This window comes from Gopherus evgoodei, chromosome 9 (genome assembly GCF_007399415.2).
Source record: "Gopherus evgoodei ecotype Sinaloan lineage chromosome 9, rGopEvg1_v1.p, whole genome shotgun sequence".
Taxonomy (NCBI): Eukaryota; Metazoa; Chordata; order Testudines; family Testudinidae; genus Gopherus; species Gopherus evgoodei.
The window spans coordinates 22461279-22487368 of NC_044330.1; the positions used below are offsets into that span (position 1 = coordinate 22461279).

Here is a 26090-nt window from a genome sequence, read left to right on the forward strand (position 1 = left end):
CACTACTCAGAACATTCTACACAGAACATTCCAATCAGTTCCTAGATGAGTGAGAAGCCGCTAGTCCTACCTGGGGAATGAAGCCTTAGTAAAATATTCATCTTTGTAAGGGGAAAGAGAAATGATTTTTGCATTCTGCTGTCCTCAAAAGTAACTTTAAAAGCTAGGCTGTAAATAAGGTCTTGTCTAAACACAAAATTTACACTGATTTTAATAAAACTGTCTTAAGTAGGTGTCTTAATCAGATGAAATAGTGAAACCAGAGCAAGTCCCTATATGGGCACATTTAAATCTGATAAAACTTCACTGGGTAATTGACCAAATTGAGCTACTTCAATCTAAGACAGCTGTAGCAGAGTAGCCACATAGGGATTTGGTCTGGTTTTACTAATTCTATTTAAAATAGTTTTACTTAAATCAGTGCAACGTTTAGGTTCAGACAGGCCTAGATTTGAATGCTATCCATTTCCATGAAGAAATGGAGATGTGCATCAACCAGGGAAGTCGGGATCTGGAAAGAGGGTATTTGAATTGACATGTCTGTTAGCATTTCTGTATATCCCCAACTCTGTGCTCAAGAAAAGGTTTGGACGTTGGAGTTACTAAAATTCATGGTTAACTGTCCAACACCCCTGTTGTGAAAAAATCAGGCATCTTTAATACCCTCCAGAATGATGTTTTTATTCAGCCTATTATTCAGATAAGGGAGTAAGTACATGTTCAACCTATGCAAGTAAGCCAAGACTATCAATAAATATTTCCTGAAAACGCGGAGCAGACTATCACCTCAAGAAGGAAAGCGGTAGTTTTATTCCCATATAATGAATATCAGAGTGTCTGGAAAGTATCCCGATCTGCCCATAAGCATCCACCAGATGCAGCATGCATAGGCAGTTGCCTGTCCGTGGAAGAGAGATAATGGCTCTCAAGGTGACAATCTTGAGTTTTTTCTTTGATCATGCATTGATTTAGATCCCTGAATTTTAGGATGAGCAGGAACCCTTAACTTTTTGATCTATCAGGAAGTATTTGGAATCAAAACTCTACTCCTTTTGTCCATTGTATGGTCTCAGTGGCTCCAAGGAATATGAGCCACACCTTCATCAACTTGCACCAAAGTAGGGTGCCAGGGCATAGAAACTGGACTGGAGTTCCTAGTCCAGGTATCTTTTGATCATAACTCTTGACAAATGAATTCACAGAGAGAGCAGGTTGATTGAAAAGGAAGGTGCCATTTTCATAGCTGCTTTTCAGAGCCATCACATTTCAAGAAAATATACTCTATACCAAGGTTCTTTTAAAAATTAAGTTTTTAAAAAGATTTTTGGTTACATTCACCATTTATCAGGAGACAAATTGTCATCACACTGAGATTAATCACTCATGGTTTACAGTTCAAAATATGAAACCAAAATAAAATATTAAGTATTAAATCTCTTACCTCTCTTTGCCAATATTTAATCTTTGATTGATGCTCACCAATATGACTGTCTATTTGCTCAATTTTAAGTCTAATATTAAGAGCCTCTTTTTGAAGAGCATGTTCATCTTCTTGAATTGCTTTCATCTCTTGAAGTAAATTGCGATGCTCCTCCTGAACCTCTGGTAATGACTCCTAAGCAGAAACACCAAAAATTTGAAGGTAAAGTTCAACTGGTTGTTTGGGAAAGGTTTGCATTTCCAGTCCTATAATCTTTAAAAGTTTGTTATAGTCTCCATAGTTTTAAAGAAGTACAAGTTAAAAACCTGAATATACACCAAAGAAACATTTTTGCTAGCATTTGTTTTAAACTAGGTTCTGAATCTGAACAAATCACTCTGTGAAAGTATGTCTTGAAATCTGTGTTTGAATTTGCAGAGTTGGATTATATTAATTCTGTTACAAATATGCTTTGAAACACAGTCAGTTCCCGTAGGTAGGAACGGTGTCATAGAAGCTGCCTTACTCCTGGGAACATCAGCCACCCAGACTGCCTGGTACTTGCTCTCTCCTGACTCAGGATGAGGGTCAGCTAAGGTAGGTGACTACACTCCAACACTCCCCAACTTCTGCCACTGGATGCCTCCCCTCTTCTCTCGGAAAAGAGAGTAGAGAAGACACGACAGCATCATTTTTGCCAATTTATGCAGCAATTTAAAAGAGGAGAATTATGCTGCTATTTGCATACCCATTTTATTGTATAACATACAGGCCTTGGCTTCTAGGTTACCCTTAAACAAACGAAGAGCACCATTTCCCCATCTTGATTTCTTGTTTGCATGTGTTTTCTCCCATTAAGGCAGCCTGCTTAGTTTTTAGGTGCAATTTGAAACGAAGAATTCTGCTTTAAGCACCTCAGATCAGCATTCTTGTAAATTTTGTTGGTTAACCTCAGAAGAATGGAGCAAGGTTAACTTGGAGGTAAAAAATTCTAAATTTAAAACCTGCCTGAAAACTGGGTCAAGTAGGGCAAAATATTTAACATCTGCTTTCATGTTGGTTCTGCAATAAAAAGCACAAGGCACTGTAGGCCTCACAAAAGACCCTCCTCTTTTATTTTATGCTTGACTGGATTCTTGGAGGGTAGGAAGAAGAGTGGAAGACTTTTTAATAAGATAAGAGACATTTCCCAAATATTTTTTAAGATGACCAAATTTGAGGCTTAGATAGCCTTTTCATGAATACACTTCTTGCTAAACTTGCAACCCCTTTTGGTAATGTTATGCCTAGACCTTAGATGCCAATGGCTAAGAAAATTCACTAGCACTTAGTGAAAGTCTGCTTGCCACAAAACTCTGATAAGATTGCAAGCCTCCTTATCCATAATCTTTGCCTGTAGAAAAAGACGGTTACTCACCTTTTTAACTGTTGCTCTTTGAGATATGTTGCTCATATCCATTCCAGTTAGGTGTGCGTGCACCCCGTGCACGTTTGTCGGAAGATTTTTACCCTAGCAACACTCGGTGGGTCGGCTGGGCATCCCCTGGAGTGGTGCCACCATGGCGCCGGATATATACCCCTGCTGACCCAACCGCCCCTCAGTTCCTTCTTGCCAGCTACTCCAACAGTGGGGAAGGAGGGCGGGTTTGGAATGGATATGAGCAACACATCTCGAAGAACAACAGTTACAAAGGTGAATAACCATCTTTTCTTCTTCGAGTGATTGTTCATATCCATTCCAGTTAGGTGATTCCCAAGCTTTACCTAGGCGGTAGGGTCGGAGTGAGATGTGGCAGAATGCAAAACTGCTGAGCCAAAGGCTGCATCATCTCTAGACTGTTGAACCAGAGCATAATGCAAAGCAAAGGTACGGACCGAGGACCAGGTAGCTGCACGACATATTTCCTGGATCGGTACACGAGCCAGGAAGGCAGCAGATGAAACCTGAGGCCTGGTAGAATGTGTGGTGAGATGGCTTGAGGGAACATGAGCCAAGTCATAACAACAAGTGCGGATGCACGCCGTCACCCAAGAGGAGATCCTCTGGGAGGAGACAGGTAGGCCCTTCATTTGGTCTGCCACTGCGATGAAGAGTTGGGGTGATTTACGAAAGGGCTTCGTCCGTTCGATATAAAACGCAAGTGCCCTACAGACATCTAGGGAGTACAATTGTTGCTCCTGTCGTGATGAGTGCGGCTTTGGGAAGAAGACCAGAAGGAAGATGTCCTGATTGATATGGAAGGCCGATACCACTTTAGGGAGGAACGCTGGTGTGGTCGCAACTGCACCTTGTCCTTGTGAAGCACAGTATACAGTGCATCCACCGTGAGAGCCCAAAGCTCGGAGACTCGTCTGGCCGATGTAATGGCTACGAGGAAAACTGTCTTCCGGACAGGTATAGCAGGGAGCAAGTTGCTAACGGCTCGAATGGTGGAGACATAAGTCTGGTTAAGACCAGGTTGACGTCCCAGGTAGGGGCAGGGCGGCGTACTTGGGGGTATTGGCGCTCCAAGCCCTTGAGGAACCTGGAAACCATAGGGTGTGAAAACATGGAGCGGCCACTCTCCCCTGGGTGGAAGGTAGAAATGGCTGCCAAGTGCACCCTCAATGATGATACCGCTAGGCCCTGCTGTTTGAGACCAGAGGTAGTCCAGGATGGTGGAGATAGAGACTTCAGGAGTAACATTTTGTGTTTCGCACCAGCAGGAGAAACACTTCCACTTGGCCAGATACGTAGACCGAGTGGAAGATTTCCTGCTATCCAGGAGTATTTGTTGTACTGAGGCAGAGCAGCGTAACTCTGACTGGCTCAACCACGCAGGAGCCATGCTGTGAGGTGAAGGGACTGCAGGTCTCGGTGGTGAAGTCTGCCATGGTCCTGAGTTATGAGGTCTGGGAGAAGAGGCAGGGTAATTGGGCTGGCTATCGACAGATCGAGCAACATGGTATACCAGTGCTGCCTGGGCCACAGTGGGGCGATCATGATCAAGCGAGCTCCATCGCTGTGGAGCTTTAGCAGGACCCTGTGAACCAGCGGGAACGGAGGAAAGGCATAAAGCAGTTGGCTCGTCCACGGTATCAGGAAAGCGTCCGAGATTGAGCCGGGGGAGAGACCTTGGAAGGAGCAGAACACCTGGCATTTCCTGTTCTCACGGGAAGCGAAGAGGTCTATGCGGGGAAATCCCCACTTCCAGAAAACAGAATGAATAATGTCCAGACAGATCGACCACTCGTGAGAGTGGAAGGATCTGCTGAGTCGATCTGCCAGAGTGTTCGGAACCCCTGGGAGAAAGGACGCTACCAGGTCTATCAAATGGGCTATACAAAAGTCCCAGAGTTGAATGGCTTCCTGACAGGGGGGAGGACCATGTCCCCCCCATTTGTTTATGTAATACATGGCCGTTGTGTTGTCTGTGAACACTGAGACACAACGGCCTTGCAGAAGCTGTTGAAACGCCTGGCACGCAAGGCGGACTGCTGTCAACTCTCGGACATTGATGTGCAAGGCCAGCTCCTGAGATGACCAAAAGGCCTTGAGTGCGAAGATGTCCAAGGTGAGCACCCCAGCTGAGAGCATTCGTCGTCAGGGCCATAGAAGGCTGGGGCGGATGGAACGGCATCCCTGCACACACCAGGGAGGGCGTCAACCACGAGTCGAGGGAGCCTAGGAATTTCGGGGGAACTGTGAGGATCCTGTCTATATTGTGTGTCTCCCCGGGTGGTATACTGAGGACAGCCAAGTTTGAAGGGGACGTAGGCGTAGCCTGGCGTGCTTGGTCACGAACGTGCAGGCAGCCATGTGACCCAGGAGGCCGAGACAAGTTCGAGCCGAAGTGGTTGGGAATTTTTGTAGGCCTTGTATAATCGACATCATTGCATGGAACAGCGGCTGTGGTAAGCAGGCCCTGGCAAGATTGGAGTCCAGAATGGCCCCAATGAACTCTATTCTTTGTGTGGGAACCAGAGTAGATTTCTCAAGGTTGATCATCAGGCCTAGTTGGATGAATAGGTCCTTGACAATGCCCATGTGCCACATTACTTGGGTCTCAGAGACCCCGCGAATGAACCAGTCATCGAGATATGGGAAGACGTGTATGTGTCGACGACAGAGGAGGCAGCAACTATGGCCATACACTTTGTGAACACTCTTGGGGCTGTGGAGAGGCCAAACGGAAGGACCGTAAATTGGAAATGTTGATGGCTGACCACAAACCTGAGGTACCGTCTGTGCAGAGGATAAATAGCAATGTGAAAATAGGCGTCTTTCATATCGAGGGCGGCATACCAGTCTCCAGGATCCAAGGATGGGATGATGGTCCCCAAGGATACCATGTGGAACTTCAACTTTATCAAGAACTTCTTGAGTCCCCGCAGGTCTAGAATTGGTCTGAGACCTCCCTTCGCCTTGGGGATTAGGAAATAGCGGGAGTAGAACCCCTTGCCCCTCAAGTCCTCCAGTACCTCCTCTATAGCTCCCATGGCAAGGAGGGACCGTACCTCCTGCAAGAGGATTTGCTCGTGAGAGGGGTCCCTGAAGAGGGACGAGGATGGGGGGTGGGGTGGGGCGAAATAAACTGAAGGCAGTATCCAAATTCTCCGTGTGTAAGACCCAACGATCTGAAGTTAGTTGGGTCCATGCAGAGAGGAAAGATGGTTGCAAATGGGAGGGAAAGGATCCTGTTGAACAACTGGTACATCGCCTTCGGGCGCGCCTTCAAAAGTTTGGTTTAGGTCCCGCGGGTGGTTTGGCGGGGCTGTGATTCTGACCCCCTTGGGGTCCGGACCGCCTCCTGCCGAAGTCCTGCCGCTGTCTAGGCGGGTGCTAAGGGCGCTGAGGCTGGGGTCGGAAGGGTCTGCGCTGAGTCTGCGGTGTGTGCATCCTGAGCGAGCGCATAATCACCCTATTGTCCTTCAGACTCTGCAGCCTAGGGTCAGTATTTTCTGAAAATAGGCCCTGACCTTCGAAGGGCAAGTCCTGTATCGTATGCTGCAATTCAGATGGAAGGCCTGACACCTTAAGCCATGATATTAGCCTCATGGTAATTCCTGAACCCACAGTTCTGGCCGTGGAGTTGGCTGCGTCTAAGGAGGCCTGGAGAGAAGTTCTTTCTTTCCTTCCTCAACAGCAATAAATCCATGCACCTAGCCTCCTTTGCTTTTGGAGCAGGGTGTACGTACAGCTACTTGTACCCCTTAGAGGCACCATGTACTTCCTCTCAACTCCCCGAGCAGTGGGCAGAATAGATGCTGGAGACTGCCAGATGGTATCAGTCTTTGCTTGGATCGTCCGAATAAATGGTAAGACCACCCTTGTGGGAGTGTCAGCCAACAAAATATCTACCACCAGATCCTCTATCTCCGGAACCTCCTCCACCTGGAGGTTCATATTCAGAGCCACTTGTCTCAGGAGGTCTTGATGTGACCTTAGGTCAATTGGAGGAGGGCCCGAGGAGGATGTCCCCGCCACCGCTTCATCTGGAGAAGAGGAAGAGGAAAGGCCAGGGACAATCGGGTCCTCCGTTGTCTCATGGACTTGAGAGACGTCTGGCTCCGGTGGGACCTGAAGGTCTGGGGCCCGAATGGGAGCGTCCTCCATAGCTGCAGGAAGTGGGCGGCTAACAGTAGCCTCTGGCACCTAGTGCTCCGACGGTACGGAGCGTGATGACACTGGAGGTCCACCTTGGGCGTGGTGATATGCCCAAGGTGTCCAGAAGGACCACTGATGGAGGTCCTTGGTCTTGAGCCTGGGTCTCTTGAAAGACATGGCTGGGAACATCTAAGTCACGGTCCTGTGCATAGGAAGCACTGTCCGCATGGGATGACATAGATGCATGGCAAGACGGCCAAGGAGGAGCTGAAAACCCCTGAGAATGGACTCCATCCCTGGGTAGTCTGTCTGTACGCTGCAGCGGAGAGCAGTACCAGGCGCTATACCAGTACCGGGAACGAGATCGGGACCTGCGACCGGAACGGTGCCAGGAGGTCGACCGGGACCTCGAAGCTCAATGCCGGGAGCGGCTGTGAGAGATGCGGTGCCATGAGCAGTGCCGTGAGCTTGATTAGTACCGAGAGTACCAAGCTGGTGAACTGGGTCTTGAACGGTGCTGCAAGTGCAACTGGTACCAGGATTGAGAATGGTACCGGGATTGAGAGCGGCATCGGGACGGGGATCAGCGATGGGACCGAGAATGCCAGCAGGACCACGATCAGTGCCTCTCAGCGGTGCCGACGGAGGATGGTCTCAGTAGGGCAGGCTTGCCTATGGACTGTATAACCCGCATCAGCGGTGCCGGGGGTTGAGGCAGCGCAGACTCCGTCAGTGCAATCAGTTCCCTTGTCGTAGAGAAAGTCTCCAGCGTGGAAGGAATAGTAAGCTCAACCACGGCGCATGCTGGGGAGCTGTCAAGCACCGGATTCAATGGCTCTTGCAGGACCGGAATAGACGTTGCTGAAGTTGTCGGTGCCACGGCAGTTGTCGGTGCTGGGCGGTCCGACTTAGACGGGTGCTCCGACTGCGGCGTGGACATGGAAGCCGCAGGAGTCTTATGTTTTTTTACCTGCGGGGAGAGGGAATGGTGCCGAGCAGACATCTGGGCCGGCAATGGTTGGTGCCGAGGGGCCTTGACGGTACCAGTGCCGAAGATGCACTTCTCCCCGGTGCGGACTGTCCGGTGCTTGGTGCCGATGGTGGATGAGTAAGAGCTGCCTCCATCAGGAGCTGTCTAAGATGAAAGTCCCGCTCCTTTTTGGTCCGCGGCTTGAAGGCCTTGCAAATGTGGCACTTATCTGCGAGGTGGGATTCCCTGAGGCACTTAAGGCAGGAGTCGTGAGGATCTCCTGTAGGGCATCGGCTTGTGACAGGCCGAGCATGGTTTGAAACCCGGTGAACTGGGCATGGGCCCCGGCACCGGGTGAGGGGAAGGGGCTAATTCCCGAACCCCTCTTAACTATATACACTAACTATGTTAAAGAAAATAATTAACTATAAGTATAAAAATGTGAACTATATACACAATAACGAGAAAACTACGAGTAGCTAGGGAGGTGGAGATCAGCTAAGCCGCACTCCACTGTTCCAACAACCGACACAGGCGGTAAGAAGGAACTGAGGGGCAGTTGGGTCGGCAGGGGTATATATCCGGCACAATGGCGGCGCCACTCCAGGGGGCGCCCAGCCAACCCACTGAGTGTTACTAGGGTAAAAATCTTCCGATGAACGTGCACGCGGTGCGTGCACACCTAACTGGAATGGATATGAGCAATCACTCGAAGAAGTAGTTATTAGTCCTGTGAAGTACATCCTTTTGGAAGAAGTACGAAGAACCAATATTACACCTACTTCAGCTTGTTTGCAGTTATTCATAACTTCAGTAGCTTTCTCTTCCAATGTTGTTAACTCTTCTGTTAGATCTTTCATTTCCTTTTCATTATCTCCAATTTCCTTCTCAGTTCGAAGGACAGATTCTTCTGATTTTTTCAGATTTCTGAATAAAATAGGTATTTAAGAGGTTTGCTTATTAACTTACAATTATGGTAAAAATGTAAAGGTCTGGAGCGCACAATTAGTCTTGTTTACAGAGAAAATGTGTGCTATACGTAATCATGAACAGGTAAGGATTACTTTATTATTTACACCCCAATTTTTATCCCTGGGAATTACTATAATAAATGGGGTCTTCCTTCCTGAATCCATACCTACAACAGATGCTTATAATAGGATTAATTTGTGTTCTCACTGAGCTAGAATCTTGACATTTGGTGTATGCATGTGTTATGGATTGCTGAGTATACAACATATCCCCATTTTTTTTCTTGCAGAGGTCACCAAAAGATCAGCCTTTTCAGTTTTCAGTTGTTCAAGTGAACTTGCATCTTAACATTTTGTACATTCGTTCATTATAGGCAAATGATTATAGAAAAACAACTGAGGTTGCCATTTGTATCAGATAACTAAAAAGTCATTGTTGTAATAATGTACAAAAATTACGTTTCTTTTTTTCCTGTGAGGCAGCCATGTTTGGTATGAGGGACTCCAATTGGGAGACATTAATATTTTGAATTCAACGAGGTTTTAGTCAAGGACCTGTTGGTTAATAAGTGTGCTGCAGACACCAATGACACTAGCCATATCTATTCAAAATGGTGAATTACCATCAATATAGATTAAAAAACGCTGGTGAACAGTTTATAAAACTCGGCTGCAGTTGGAAGGATGTTTTTGTATTTCCAGTGAATGCATTAAAGTATTTGCCATAAACTAAACACTAGACTGGGAAGCAGAGAATCTGATTCTAATTGACACTAAAAATGACTCACTCATGAGGCCACAGCACAGGCAGTTGACTTAGAAAAACTGATGTGTAGAGGTTTTCTATAACATCAGTATACTACTAACCTATTTGTTAGGGTAGTGGTTCTCACTCTCTCTCTATCACAATCAGCCCCATGTTAGAAGACAGAAAGTGCATGTCCCTCCCAACTCCCTTCCTTCTAAAAGAAAGAGAAGGTGGTCATGACCCCTAAGCTGACAAACCTTAGGAACAAGAGATTCACGTTTTTGAAGTGACCAACATAAAAGCATATCACCACTACAGTCTTAGTGATGATGTGTTAACTTGAGCTCACAAGAGTGTTTACCTGTCTGCAGTCTTGATTGCCACATGGGCTTTAGTAATAGCAGAGGCACATTCATCTATTTCCTTGTTTATCTTATCAAGTTTGTCTTGCTGAGCTTTAAGTTTATGATTATTGATCTCAATTATGAGATTATGTAATCTTTTAACTTCATGTTCCACTTTACTAGCCTTTTCAGCAACACTCTCATAATCTGTCAATACAAAAGTTTGAGAATGAGATTGTTAAACAAAAATGATAGCAATTTAATATTTTTAACAGGAGAACTGAATTTAATTTTCAAATCAGTTCACATTATTATTTTCAGTGCTAAAAACAAACATGCTAAGTCTAAATTAGAGGTCTGCTGACATACCTATACAAGCAAGCCCTCCTCATGTTCACATAGGTTATATAGTAAAAAAAGTGCTTTTGCCAGTATGGCTTATACCAGTTCCCTGAACAAAATAATGTACATAAGCCAAAAACACTTATGCCCCTGTAGAAATGTCACAAAAGAAGGTCACACCTCTAGCAGACATTACTACACTGGCAAAAGTTTCTAATGCAGACCTAGCCACAATCCATTACTGCATCACTGTCCTTGGATGCATTATGTGGCTACATAAAACCCTTGTTAATAACCTTCCAAACAATACCATAAGTATTATCTTCTGCATTCATTTGACTGTCAAAGTTTGGAAGAGGCTAGCACTGAAAGAACTAATAATTAGCCCTTATTCAGTAGTTTTTAATATATTTAAACTTTTTTTGAACATCGGCAGCCCATATTTAGATACCACAGAATTGTGTATTGAATATAAAGCCATCTATGTCCAAAAATATGAAGAGTTTTTAATAAACATACAACTGCTACCAAAAAAGGAGTTGAACTCAGCTGAAAGAAACAGTACATCTCCTGAGCCTTTCCACTTTTACTATCTGCTCTCCTATGTGGCCAGAGTCCATAGCCAGCTTTAGGGCTCTCATCAGACTACCAACCTAATTTTCAGCCAAGAAAGCTCACCAGCTCCTTCTGGCATCTATAATTTCTATTCAGAACTCCACCTTTAACTTCCATACAAACTTACAGCAACTATAGCACTGATCCCCCTTTCCCTTAACCCCTCTGGTTATGCATCATACCCATGCCTGTTCTAAGCTTCTGTAGTTCTGCTTGCCAGGATAGCTAACCACTGTTCTAAGTCAACTAGCTCTTCTAGCAGGATTAAATACAAAGCCTTAACCAGTTAGATATCCTTTGGTCAAGCTGGCTGCCCCTTAGTTTTCTCCAGAGGTCACAATGATAATCTGTTAAGAGTTTAAGAATTCTAAGCAGTAGCCAAAAGCTCTCTTACTATCCAGGTGTGTAACGCCACTTTCTCCAGGATGATTGTGGCTTTGTAAAGATATCAGTGGAGACAGTGATTGAAATAAAAACCAGAAACAATCTTTGTTACAAATGTGGGGCCAGATCCAGGAGCAGCTTTGCTCTCTTAAAAAAACCTGCCAATAGTGCATCCAACTACAAGACTCCCCTGTCCAAAGTAATGGCTAAGAAAGTGACAGTGTAGGAAGTGGTAAGAGAGCAAGATCCAACAGACTGAAAGGGCTCTTTTGTAAGCCTATTCAAAAACAAATTTAGATGTTGGGGACCAAACAGTTCATGAGCAGAAGGGTACAGATTTATAAGACCTTTAAAGAACTCTTCACAAAAGGGTGGACAAATAAATATCAAGAGACCTCTTTCAAAACAGTGTGATATGCTGAGATAGCAGCCAAATAAATACTAGCTGTTGCTAATCACAATTTTGTAGTTTTAAAGGAAAGGGCCAATATCATTGCATACTGGTTCAAGGTCTCTGACCTGAGAGAATCTCCAGAACAGTTTTCACTTAGATTTCAATAGGAGCGCTAAAGTACTAAGCACCTTTGAAAATCAGACCTCTTATTTAAGCGCCGACTTAGGAGCCTAATTTTAGGGTATCATAAGAACATTAGAATGGCTGTACTGGTCAGACCAAAGGTCCATCTAGCCCAGTATCCTGTCTACTAACAGTGGCCAATGACAGGTGCCCCAGAGGGAGTGAACCCAGCAGGCAATGATCAAGTGATCTCTCTCCTGCCATCCATCTCCACTCCCTGACAAAGAGGCTAGGGACACCATTCTTATCCATCCTGGCTAACAGCCATTAATGGACTTAACCTCCATGAATTTACCCAGTTCTCTTTTAAACACTGTTATAGTCCTAGCCTTCACAACCTCCTCAGGTAAGGAGTTCCACAAGTTGACTGTGTGCTGTGTGAAGAACTACTTACTTTTATTTGTTTTAAACCTGCTGCCCATTAATTTCATTTGGTGGCCCTTAGAGTTCTTGTATTATGGGAGCAAGTAAATAATGTTTCCTTATTTACTTTCTCTCAATCACTCATCATTTTATATACCTCTATTATATCCCCCCTTAGTCTCTTCTTTTCCAAGATGAAAAGTCCTAGCCTCTTTAATCTCTCCTCATATGGGACCTGGTCCAAACCCCTAATTATTTTAGTTGCCCTTCTCTGAACCTTTTCTAATGCCAGTATATCTTTTTTGAGATGAGGAGACCACACTGGCATGCAGTATTCAAGATGTAGGTGTATCATGGATTTATACCATGGCAATAAGATACTCGCTGTCTTATTTTCTATCTCCTTTTTAAATGATTCCTAACATCCGGTTTGCTTTTTTGACCACTGCTGCACACTGCGTGGATGTTTTCAGAGAACTATCCACGCTGATGCCAAGATCTGTTTCCTGATTTGTTGTAGCTAAATTAGCCCCCATCATATTGTATATATAGGACGGGTTATTTCTCCCAGTGTGCATTACTTTACATTTATCCACATTAAATTTCATTTGCCATTTTGTTGCCCAATCCTTAGATTTGTGAGATCTTTCTGAAGTTCTTCACAGTCTGCTTTGGTCTTATCTAACTTGAGCAGTTTAGTATCATCTGCGAACTCTGCCACCTCACTTTTTACCCTTCTCCAGATCATTTATGAATAAGTTGAACAGGACTGGTCCCAGGACTGACCTTTGGGGAACACCACTTCTTACCCCTCTCCATTCTGAGAATTTATCAATTTTTTGAAAATCTTACCCTAATTCTATAACAAACTTTTATTAGCTACTTAGAAGAAAAACAAGCTAGTGATTCTGTGCAAGGGAGAGGAAGCAAGTTTTCATGTCTACACCAACTGGCAGAAGAAAAAGAACTGAGGGATAGTTAGAGGTGGCGTAATTCTGTCCTCTGTCAGTAGAATATATGGGTACAAAAATGCGTGCATGCGCCCCTGCTACCAATACCGCTCAAAAAAAGTACTGTGGCCATCTGGACAGCCATGTGTCTCCTAGAGTATGGTTTTGTGAAGGCAGTGTCATGAAAGAAAAAATATTAAAAGAAGAACTGTCAAGTTTTTAACATGTACTCCTTATTTTATACCAAAACCAAAAGATTACATGAAAATAATCATGTTTACTGTTTTGTTTCTTCAGTTGGAAAAATGAAGGCAATTAAACATTCCTGTATTTTAAGATACACATTTCTTCATAAATAGCAAAACTATATAATTTTATGTATTTTATACTGAATAGGTTTATACAAAAATAAAGAATAAAGTCCAGTGATTGTGATTAAGGCGATTCTTTATCAAGTTCTGTACAAAACCATAATTTTTCAAACTTTTTGAGTCACTATTGTCCAGGGTTGAGGCATAGTTTGCTTGCCGAAAACTATGATCTGAATTGCTTGTGATGGTGTGCACAACAATCAATCATATAAAGTGTCGTGCAACTGAATTAAAGTAAAAACAACAACAAAAAAGATTTGACTTTTTCATATTAATTTTTGGATTAATAAACCTCAACATTATTAAGAAATATCAGCAAAAATACAACACAAATTATGTTTCAACCATTTAAATAAGTTACCTACAACACAGTTCTTGGTGGTAAAGATCCTAAATTAGATGTGAAAATGAACAACTGAAAGTAACAGCAAGAAAACAGTAAGTAAAAACAGTAAGAAAAGGACTTTACCTAAAAGTATTCCTGTAAAACAGCACTGGGAGAAGAGAATGTGTCTCAAAGTTTTTTTTTTATATCATTGGCCAATCTGAACAAAACAAGCTATAAAATTCTCCCCAGTCATGATTGGTAAGTGGACTTTACTATAGTTTGCATCTAGAACTAAAATAAAACATACCTTTTTTTAAAGTATTAAGGTTTTTTTCTAGCTGTTTCTGTTTGTTTTTGTCAGGAGCAGCAGCAATTACATTAGCTTCAAGTTCTTTAACTTGGACCTTCAAATGAACTTCTTGTTCTGATAAACTCTACAAAATAGAATACTGTTAGAATACTATACTAAAAATGAAAGACTTTTCATGTTAGCCAGGGATGTAGGAGTTGTCAAAGTTAATATAATGGCAATCTACTTTCAGCCTTAACTATGGGGATACTTAGCACCTCTCACTAAAACATATTTACCTGGATACTCGCAGTATACTTTTCTAAAGTGTTTTTCATTTCCTGGACACACACACGCAATTTTACTATGGCTTCTTCAAGTTGCACTCTCTCTTCTTGATACTGCATTGCTTTTATGGAATCCTTTTGCAGCTGAGATTCCATTTTATTGGCCTATAAACATACAAGTTATATAACAGTTATTGATTACAAAAATCATTTATATAGCACCACCTCTTTAAACTGAGATGTACAACACAACAAGACCCAGACCCCAGAAAAATTTATAATCTCCTAAAAACAAAAGAAACTCAACAGAAAACCTGGAACAAAAGTTCAGGGAAGAACAAACAAGAAAGATTATTGCTGAGGAGACAGAGATTCAGACAGCAAAAGAGGAGACAGAATAGTAAGAGGAGGAAACTGAAGAAGACTTCTTGGTAGAATGTTTGAGGCAGGGAGGAAGGTTATAAATAGATGACACTAGAGAAGGCTTGACATGGGATGGTGGAAAAAGGGTTGATGAGAAAACAGTAAAACTGTTTGGAAAAGAAGGCAGCCCTGAAAAAGGAAAGAATGAGGACTTGTCTACACACATAATTGCACTGGTTTGTAATAAAGGTATTATTTCAAGCAGATTAAGTTGAATTGGGTTAAGAGATTGTGTGGACATTTATGTCAGTTTAAACCAGGCTTACTTTGGTTTGGCTTAGAGTTGATTAGGAATAGGTTTAAGATAAATCAAAATGAGAATCCCCACAAGAGGTTTTGAACAGCTGTAACTGAATTTGTGTAGATTTATCTATAGACAACCCCTTAGTTAATAAAACAGTCTTTAGTCCAAAGATTTTCTAAAAATCACTAGGCAGCACAGTACCTGAGGTAGGGAATATACAATAAGGCCAAAGATGAGGATATAAAGAGCAGCCAGCTTGGTGTGAGAATAATAGAGACAGCAGAATAAAACACATAATTAATATGTAAAATTAAGTCTCCTACACAAAGGGAGCACAAGAGGCATTAAAATCAGAGAAAAAGAATGGAGAGCCAGAGAATGGTAAATAATGGCTATTTAATAAGGGGTTTCTTTCAGATTCCCCTTAATTGTGGCTCTTCAGTTGGTCATCAGTGTGGATACCATCTAGGTGCATGTGCATGAGGTTCTTGGGCAATGCATGTCCTTATATTCACCCCCACCTTAAGGGCATAAAGGGAAGAGCGTCTGCAACTCTCCCATTGATAATTCAGAATCCTATACAAGGACGATTCCAAAAAAGTGGGCATGGAAGTCAGGTCATGGGAGCCACACAGATGACATATTGAACAACCTGTTATTATAAAGGTAAGTAACATTTTTTTTCCCCTCAAGTATCTGTCTGTGTGGATTCCACTAACTGATTGATCAGTAGTGTCCACCAGAAAGGTAGGACTGAGGAATCCTCACCACCACTGGCTAAACCCTTCCACCATACCAAAATTGGCATCTGATCTTGTGGCCAGGTTGAATGGTAAGTGTTTAAAAGTAAAGGCAGCAAAGAATCCTGTGGCACCTTATAGACTAACAGACGTTTTGGAGCATGAGCTTTCGTGCATCTGATACTTAAAAGTAAAGGGAGTACTTCACATAGCTGCCTTGCAAATTTCAGATATGGGGATGTTCCTGAAGCATGGAGAAGATGTAAAGTATACTCTAGTGGAGCGATCTTTAATATGTGGAGGGAAAGATACATCAACCATATGACATATGTGTTATGTACTGTATATCAATGTTGATAATCTTGGAGAGGAGACAATTTGACCCCTAGAAGCACCAGATATAGAAAAAGAAATACAAGCACACAGTCTGAAAGACTATGTCCAATCAATGTAATATAACAAAGAACTTGAAATGTCCAAGATGTGGAGTTTATCTCCTGGGAAGGAATGGAGTTTTGGAAAGGAAACAGGTAAATAAATAAATTGGTTCCAATGAAAGTCTGACACAACTTTGGGAATAAATTTGGGATGATGTCAACACCGCCTCATTTCTGTGGAATGTTGAGTAAAGGTTAGTCCCAAGAGCTTACAGTTTGCTGACCTTTCTGGCTAATGTAATGGCAACTAAAAAGTCTGTCTTGAGAGTAAAGCGGTATAAATAACATTCAGAAAGAAGCTCAAAGGGGGGACTCCATAAGGCTTGTAAGGACAATACTGAGATCCCGTGTCTGAGGTTCTTCTATCACTAGGGGGTGAATGTGTAGCAACCCCTTTAGAAATCTAGATAGAGAGGTGAGGAAAAAAAAAGAATATGACAACAAGGGAGGGTGGCATACCGATAATGTTCCAAGGTGGACTGTGATGTAACAGAATGTGAATCCAAACTGTAGTCAAGAATTTTGGATGTAGGGGCCTTCAAGTGATCCAGGTTGCGTTGGACAGTCTAAACTGAAATATTTAGAATACAGAGGAAAAGACGGTTACTCACCTTTGTAACTGTTGTTCTTCGAGATGTGTTGCTCATATCCATTCCAATTAGGTGTGCGCACGCCGCGTGCATGTTCGTTGGAGAATTTTTACCCTAGCAACACTTGGTGGGCCGGCAGGTCACCACCTGGAGTGGCGCCGGTATGGCGCCTGATATATACCCCTGCTGGCCCATCCGCTCTAGTTACTTCTTGCCAGCTACTCCGACAGTGGGGAAGGAGGGCAGGTGTGGAATGGATATGAGCAACCCATCTCGAAGAACAACAGTTACAAAGGTAACCGTCTTTTCTTCTTCGAGTGCTTGCTCATATCCATTCCAATTAGATGATTCCCAAGCCTTACCTAGGCGGTGGGGTCGGAGCGAGATGTTGCAGAATGTAAAACCGCTGAGCTGAAGGCGGCATCGTCTCTAGCCTGCTGGACCAACGCATACTGCAATGCAAAGGTGTGGATGGAAGACCAGGTGGCTGCGCGGCAGATTTCCTGTATGGGAACATGGGCCAAAAACGCGGCAGATGAGGCTTGAGCCCGAGTGGAATGGGCGGTAAGATGGCCAGTCGGAACATGAGCTAAGTCGTAGCATGTCTGAATACAGGATGTCACCCAAGATGCAATACGCTGAGAGGAGATTGCCATGCCCTTCATACGTTCCGCCACAAAGAGTTGGGGCGAGCGGCGGAAGGGCTTGGTCCTCTCGATGTAGAAGGCGAGAGCCCTTCGGACATCCAAAGAATGGAGCTGTTGCTCTTGTCGCGATGAATGCAGCTTTGGACAAAAGACTGGCAGGAAGAAGTCCTGGTTAACATGAAAGGCAGAGATGACCTTAGGGAGGAATGCCTGGTGCGGTCGCAGCTGTACCTTGTCCTTATAGAACACAGTATATGGAGGATCCACAGTCAGTGCACGAAGCTCTGAGACTCGTCTAGCCGAGGTGATAGCGACTAGGAAAGTACTTTCCAGGACAGGTACAGCAGCGAGCATGTGGCCAAAGGCTCGAAAGGGGGCCCCATAAGCCTGGTTAAGACAAGGTTCAGGTCCCAGGTAGGGGTAGGCCGTTTGACCTGTGGGTATAGTCATTCCAAGCCCTTGAGGAATCTCAACACTATAGGGTGAGAAAAAACAGAACTGCCAGCTTCGCCCGGATGGAAGATGGATATAGCCGCCAGATGTACTCGTAGAGAGGAGATCGCCAATCCCGCTGTTTGAGAGACCACACGTAGTCCAGAATAGTGGGGACTAATGCGGAATGCGGAGAATGGCCGTGCTGGTTACACCAGTGGCAGAAGCGCTTCCATTTTGCGAGGTAGGCTGACCGCGTGGAGGGCTTCCTGCTAGCCAGCAACACCTGCTGTACTGCGGCAGAACAGCGCAACTCCGAGTGGTTTAACCAGACAGGAGCCATGCAGTCAGATGGAGGGACTGCAGGTCCGGATGGCGCATCCTGCCAAAGTCTTGTGTGATCAGGTCCGGCCAAAGAGGCAGGGGAATTGGGTCTGCCTGGGACAGGTTGAGCAGCATGGTGTACCAGGGCTGCCTCGGCCAAGCCGGAGCGATCAGGACGAGGCGAGCTCTTTCCCTTCGGAGTTTGAGCAGGACTTGGTGGACGAGAGGGAAGGGTGGAAAGGCATAACAGAGGCGGCCCGTCCACGAGATCAGGAACGCGTCCGACAGGGAGCCCGGGGAGCGACCCCGTAGAGAGCAGAACACCTGGCATTTCCTGTTCATTCTGGCTGCAAACAGGTCTATGTGGGGAAATCCCCTCCTCCGGAAAATTGAATAAAGAACGTCCGGACGGATGGACCATTCGTGGGATAGAAAGGATCTGCTCAGGTGATCCGCGAGGGTGTTCCGTACCCCCGGGAGAAAGGAGGCCACTAGATGTATGGAGTGGGCTATACAAAAGTCCCACAGGCGTATTGCTTCCTGGCACAGAGGGGAGGCCCGGGTCCTGCCCTGCTTGTTGATGTAATACATGGCCGTTGTGTTGTCCATGAACACCGCAACACAACGGCCGTGTAAATGGCGCTGAAACGCTTGGCATGCCAATCGGACCGCTCTCAGCTCTCGCACATTGATGTGGAGCGTCAGCTCCTGTGGTGACCAAAGGCCTTGGGTGCGCAGGAGCCCTAGGTGGGCACCCCAGCCCAGCGAGGACGCGTCCGTTGTTAGGGACATGGAGGGCTGAGGAGGATGAAACGGCAGGCCCGCACACACTCGGGATGACATTGTCCACCAGTCGAGTGAGCCTAGAACATCCGGCGGAATTGTCAGGATTGTGTCTATGGCGTCCCTGCCTGGCTGATAGACCGACGCGATTCAGGTTTGCAGAGGGCGCATGCGCAGTCTTGCATGCCTCGTGACGAAAGTGCATGCAGCCATGTGCCCCAGGTGAGCGAGGCAAGTACGAGCAGAAGTGGTTGGAAAGCTTTGCAGACTTTTGACCAGGGAGACTATGGTTTGGAACTGGTGCAGGGGTAAGCTGGCTGTTGCAAGGTTGGAGTCCAGCATTGCCCCGATAAACTCTATCCTCTGCGTAGGCACCAGAGTGGACTTGTCCAAGTTGATGGTCAACCCTAGACTCACAAACAGCTCCCTGATGATAGCAACGTGGCCGAGCACCTGCGCCTCCGAAGTCCCTCGGATAAGCCAGTCGTCTAGGTAAGAGAAGATGTGTATTCGACGACGGCGTAGGGAGGCAGCGACGACCGCCATACACTTGGTGAAGACCCGACGGGCCAAGGAGAGACCAAAGGGAAGGACAGTAAACTGGTAGTGACCCTGATTTACCACAAAGCGCAGATACCTCCTGTGCGGAGGATAAATTGCAATGTGGAAATATGCGTTCTTCATGTCGAGAGCGGCACACCAATCTCCGGGATCCAGGGAAGGAATGATGGTTCCTAAGGATACCATGCAGAACTTGAACTTTTTGATGAATTTGTTCAGTCCTCGCAGGTCCAGGATGGGCCAGAGGCCCCCTTTTCACTCGGGGATTAAGAAATACCAGGAATAAAATCCCTTGCCCCTTAACTCCTCTGGCACCTCCTCTATAGCTTGCGAACCTCTTGGATGATGAGTTGCTCGTGAGAGGGGTCCCTGAAGAGGGACGAGAAGGGAGGGTGGGAGGGGGGTGGAGAAATAAACTGAAGATGGTATCCAAACTCCACCGTGCGTAGGACTCAACGATCCGAGGTCAGCTGGGACCACGCCGGGAGGAACGGGTAGAGGCGGTTGTAAAAATGAAGAGGATCCAGGGAGGGAATTGGTATACTGCTCTCGGGTGCACTCTCAAAAGTTTGCTTTAGGTCCCTGCGGTGGTTTGGCGGGACCGGAATTGTTACCCCCTTGAGGTCCAGACTGACGTCTGCGGTTCGGGCGGCCTCATCGCCGGGCAAGATCCTGTCTTGGTCGAGGCGGGGGGTAAGGGCGCGGGGGTTGTGGGTGGAAGGACAGTCTCTGAGTCTGGGGTGTGTGCATTCCCAGCGAACGCATGATAACCCGGTTGTCCTTCAGATTCTGTAGTCTGAGATCTGTCTTTTGTGAGAAAAAGACCTTGCCTGTTGAATGGCAGGTCTTGGATAGTATATTGTAGCTCAGGCGGTAGGCCGGACGCTTGTAACCAGGATATGCGCCACATGGCTACACCAGATGTGAGCGTTCTGGCTGCCGAATCGGCGGCATCTAAAGATGCTTGCAGTGTGGTCCTGGCGACCCTCTTCCCCTCCTCTAGGAGAACTGAAAACTCCTGACGTGAGTCCTGGGGAACTAACTCAGTAAACTTGCCGACAGCTTCCCAGGTGTTGTAGCTGTATCGGCTTAAGAGGGCCTGCTGGTTCGCCACACGGAGCTGAAGGCCTCCTGCATAGTAGATTTTCCGGCCCAGCAAATCCATGCGTCTGGCCTCTCTAGATTTTGGCGCGGGAGCTTGCTGGCCGTGGTGCTCCCGTTCATTGACTGATTGTACCACCAACGAGCAGGGGGCGGGGTGCACGTAGAGGTACTCATACCCCTTGGACGGCACCATGTACTTTCATTCGACTCCCCTGGCTGTGGGTGGAATGGAAGCCGGGGACTGCCAGATGGTGTCTGCCGTGGCTTGGATCGATTTGATGAAAGGGAGGGCCACCCTGGTCAGTGCTTCCGCGGATAGCATGCTAACCACCGGGTCCTCCACTTCAGGAACTTCCTCTACACGAAGATTTATATTTTGGGCAACATGCTGCAGAAGGTCCTGATGCGCTCGAAGGTCAATCGGCGGGGGCCCCGATGATGATGGGCCCGCTACCGCCTCATCCGGGGAAGAGGAGGAAGATAACTCAGGGATGAGTGGTTCTTGTACTGAAGCCTCGTCCTGGGGGACCTCCGTTTCAGGAACATCATGCTGCGCAAGGGGATGCACAGGGTCTTCCTCCTTACCCAAGGGGGGAGGCCGGATGACTGTGGCCTCTGGTGCACGGTGCTCCGAGTGGCTGGAGCGTGCTGGGCCCATAGGCTTGGTGATAGGCCCAAGGCGTCCAAAAGGACCATTGAGGTGATCCATGGTCCGGGTGGGCCTGTGCATTTGAACCCCCATAGGAGGCGCTGTCCGCATGTGAGGAGGCGGACGGGTGACGCGATGGCCACGGAGGAGCTGATGTTGACTGGGCCAGGTCTCTGCGCCCATAGAGCTCGTCTCTACGTGGTGCCGGTGAGCGGTACCGGGAGCCGTGGCAGTATCTGGATCGGGACCTGGCACCAGTGCGGTGCCGGGAGGTCGATCGGTGCTGTATGTCGTCGTGCCAGGATCGGCTGTGGTAAGTACGACGGTGCCGCGTCTGGACCGGTGCCGAGAGTACCATGACGGCGACCAGGATCTCGACCGGTGCCGTGGATAACGGTACCGGAACTGCGAGCGGCGCCGGGATCTTGAGCGGTGACGAGGCCGAGAGTGATCTCAAGATCTGGAGCGGGACCGACGGTGTTCAGTGGTGCCCAGTGAACGTGGCCGCACCATGGTGGGCTTGCCCAGTGACTGAATAACCCGCACCGGCGGTGCTGTGGGTTGGGGCGATTCGGGCTCTGTCAGAGCGATAAGGTCGTGCGCCACGGAGAAGGTCTCCGGCGTGGAGGGAGCAACAAGCTCAACCACAGTGTGTGCTGGGGAGCTCGTAGGCACCAGACTCAACGGCTCCCGTGAAGCTGGAATCGACTGTGCGGAGACAATCGGTGACGCGGCAGATGACGGTGCAGGGCGGTCTGTCTTGGAAGTACGCTCCAACTGTGGCGTAGTTGGAGTTGCCACAGGAGCCTTGTGCTTCTTGCTCCTCGGGGAGGGGGAGCGGTGCCGGCTGGAGTGTTGGGCTGGTGAAGGGTGGGGGAGCGAAGCCTTTGTCGGTGCCGGGTGGTCCGGTGCGGAAGAGATGCTTGGTGCTGGAGTTGGTGCCGAGGATGGAGGAGTCAAAGCTGCCTCCATCAAAAGCTGTTTTAAGCGAATGTCCCGTTCCCTCTTTGTCCGGGGCTTAAACGCCTTGCAGATCCGGCACTTGTCCGCAAGGTGGGATTCGCCTAGGCATTTCAGACAGGAGTCGTGCGGATCTCTTGTGGACATCAGCCAATGACAGGCCGCACAAGGCTTGAAACTCGGTGAACCAGGCATGGGCCCCGGTACCGGGGGAGGAGAAAGGGCGAACCCCCGATCCTCTTTGACTATATACAGAACTATAAAAACTAACTTTAAATACTAACTAGAACTATAATAAAAGAACTATATACACAATACTATACAAGAGACTGAATCGCTAGGGAGGTGGAGAACAGCTAAGCCGTTCTCCACAGTTCCAATGACCGACACGGGCGGTAAGAAGGAACTGAGGAGTGGATGGGCCGGCAGGGGTATATATCAGGCGCCATACCGGCGCCACTCCAGGGGGCGACCTGCCGGCCCACCAACTGTTGCTAAGGTAAAAAGTCTCTGACGAACGTGCATGCGGCGCGTGCACACCTAATTGGAATGGATATGAGCAAGCACTCGAAGAAGAATAAGTCTTCCTTGTGGAGAGTTTTCTACTTTGTAGAAGAACCTCTTATACTTGTATCTCTTGTTTCTGCTGGTACGCTGCAACCAGCCAAAATCCAGACTGTTACACTCCGTGACCTCACATCTTTATGAAGTATCTGCCCTCAGTTCTGATGTTATTTTTAGACAGTCTGAAAAAAACGGTTACCTACCCTTTCGTAACTGTTGTTCTTCAAGGTGTGTTGTTCATGTTCATTACACATTAGGCATGCATGTGCATGGATGTCGGAGACTTTTTCCCTTAGTGGCTCCCGTCGAGCTGGCAGGGGGCCCCCGCCAGAGCGGCGCCCCGTGCTGGTGCATATATACCCCTTTGAGTGATTGTTCATGTTCACTATACATTACGTCACTCACAAGCTTACCACAGGGTAGGAGACATGGAACAATTGATTGGCGCACAGCCCTGTTGATCGCCGCGTCCTCTCTGGCCTGATGATGGACAGCGCAGTGGGCTGTGAGTGTGTGTACCAACGACCAAGTGGCTGCTTTACAGATCTCCTGCAGTGGAACCTGCGCCAGGAAAGCTGTCAAGGACGCTTGAGCTCTGGTCGAATGAGCAGTGATCATCTGGGCTGGCACCGTGGCGAGCTCGTAACATGCGTGGACGCAATCCACGATATCCGCTGTGCCGACACAGGGAGACCTTTCATTCTCTCTCCTAAGGCGACGAACAAATGTGTAGACTTGCGGAAAGGTCTAGTTTGCTCCAGGTAGAACACCAGGGTCCTATGGACATCAAGAGTATGCAGGCTGTGGTGACTCGGGTACGTGTGTGGTTTGGGAAAAAAATACTGGCAAACAAATGTCCTGTTCCATGTGAAACTGCAAAACTAAACTACTTTAGGGAGGAATTTAGAGTGTGGCCTAAGCTGCACTTTATCTTTATAAAAAACTGTATACTGGGGTTCCGAAGTGAAGGCCCTCAGCTCTGATTCCCTCCTTGCAGACATAATGGCAACCAAAATACGCCACCTTCTAAGGCTAGGTGCTTGAAAGAGCAAGAGGCTAGGGGCTCGAAAAGGGGTTCCATGAGCTTAGTCAGGACCAGGTTAAGGTTCCAAGGAGGGACCGGCAGGCATGAATAGGGAAACACCCTCTCTAGCCCTTTGAGGAACTGGGCTACTATGGGGCTGGAAAACACAGAATGCCCAGACTCCCCTCGAGTGGATGGCCGAAATGGCAGCCAGATGTACTCTTAATTGAAGAGAGGGTGAGGACTTGATGTTTGAAGTGCAGCAGGTATTCCGGTATGACCGAGACAGAGGTCTGAAGAGGCTGAATGGGCTTTGGTTCATACCAGCAGGCAAACCTCTTCCACTTGGTGAGATATGTCGCCCTAGTAGAAGGCTTCCTACTACTGAGAAGAATTTGATGAATCTGAAGGGAGCACTGACTCTCCACAGTGTTCAACTACAGAGATTCCATGCCATGAAATGCAGAGATTGCAGGTTCGGGTGGAGCAGGCATCCGCTGTCCTGCGTGATGAGATCTCGGTGCAGGAGAAGGGCAACCAGGATAGTCACTGACAGTTCCAGCAAGGTCGTAAACCAATGCTGGTACGATGAGAATCATCACCGCTTTTACCCTGCGGACCTTGAGGAGGTCTCTGTGAATGAGCGAGAGTGGTGGGAAGGCGTTCTTCAGGTTCCCACCCCACGGAATCGTGAAGGCATCTGCCACCGAGCCCGGGCTGTGGTTCTGGAAAGAACAAAACTGAGGGCATTGGCTGTTGTCTTTGGTGGCAAGAGGCCCATTTGGGGAAATTCCCACCTCCGGAAGATCGACTGCAGGACATTCGATCTCATTGTCCATGCGTGCAATTGATACGACCTGCTAAGGCGGTCTGCCAGCTTGTTTCATTCCCCCGGAAGGTATGACACTACCAGTTGCACTGAGCAGACTATACAAAAGTCCCACAGGAGAAGCTCCTCGTGGCAAAGGGGAGAGGAACGGGCTCCACCCTGCTTGTTTATGTAAAACATGGCGGTAATGTTGTCTGTCAGAACTGTCACGCTGTGCCCTTCTAAAGTAGTGTGAAAGGTCTGGCAGGCTAGATGAACCGCCCTGAGCTCTTTTACGTTGATGTGGAGCGACATTTCATTCCTGGACCACAAGCCCTGCGTCCGTAGGTTCCCCAAGTGTGCTCCCCAGCCAAGGTCTGATGCGTCTGTTACCAGTGTCAGGGTGCGATGCAGTGCAGTGAAGGGGATCCCTTTGCAAACTACCTGCCAATTGAGGCACCAGAGCAGGGAGTCCAAGACCTGGGCCAGGATTGTCACTACAATGTCCAAGGGGTTTCTGCCAGGGTGATACGCCTGGGCTATCTCCCTATACAGAGATCAGCTTCAGTATCTCCCATACGGTCCATGCTGGAGCTCTTTTTTGATTCTGGGACTTCATGGTCACCTGTGCTGATCGGTGCTCCACGCTGGGCAAACAGGAAATGAAATTCAAAAGTTTGCAGGGCTTTTCCTGTCTACCTGGCCAGTGCATCCGAGTTCAGATTGCTTTCCAGAGCGGTCACAATGGTGCACTGTGGGATAGCGCCTGGAAGCCAATACCGTCGAATTGCGGCCACACTAACCCTAATCTGAAATGGCAATACCGATTTCAGTGCTACTCTCCTTGTCGGGAAGGAGTACAGATATCGATATTACAAGCCTTTTATATAGATATAAAGGGCGTTGTTGTGTGGATGGGTGCAGGGTTAATGCGATTTAACGCTAAATTCAATATAAACGCGTAGTGTAGACTAGGCCTTAGTCTGTATCAGCAAAAAGAATAGGGAGTACTTCTGGCACCTTAGAGACTAAAATTTATTTGGGCATAAGCTTTTGTGGGCTAAAACCCACTTCACTGGATGCAACAATGGAGTGTAACCCTGGAATAGTTAAGGGAGTACAGTGCATTAGCCATGCATGTGCACGCTAAATAAATCTGTGCCTTTGAAGGGTAAATCCTCAATTGACTTTACACTTCTCTCAGAATGCCAGAGGCCTGCAGCCACAAAACTCTGCACAGTTACTACAGTGGTC

At 47.0% G+C, this 26090-nt stretch overlaps 1 protein-coding gene across 6 annotated transcripts in view; it reads right to left on the bottom strand.

The window, feature by feature from the left end:
• The window catches only part of SMC4 (structural maintenance of chromosomes 4), a 129128-nt gene that overhangs the window by 10265 nt on the left and 92773 nt on the right, over window positions 1-26090 (bottom strand). For all 6 annotated transcript variants that reach the window (XM_030574664.1, XM_030574667.1, XM_030574662.1 and 3 more), the window contains 5 exons: window positions 14559-14711; window positions 14278-14404; window positions 10058-10247; window positions 8760-8904; window positions 1442-1615 (listed from right to left, as the gene is read on the bottom strand). In XM_030574664.1, coding sequence (XP_030430524.1) covers window positions 1442-1615; window positions 8760-8904; window positions 10058-10247; window positions 14278-14404; window positions 14559-14711 — 789 coding nt within the window. The remainder of the gene's footprint in view (window positions 1-1441; window positions 1616-8759; window positions 8905-10057; window positions 10248-14277; window positions 14405-14558; window positions 14712-26090) is intronic.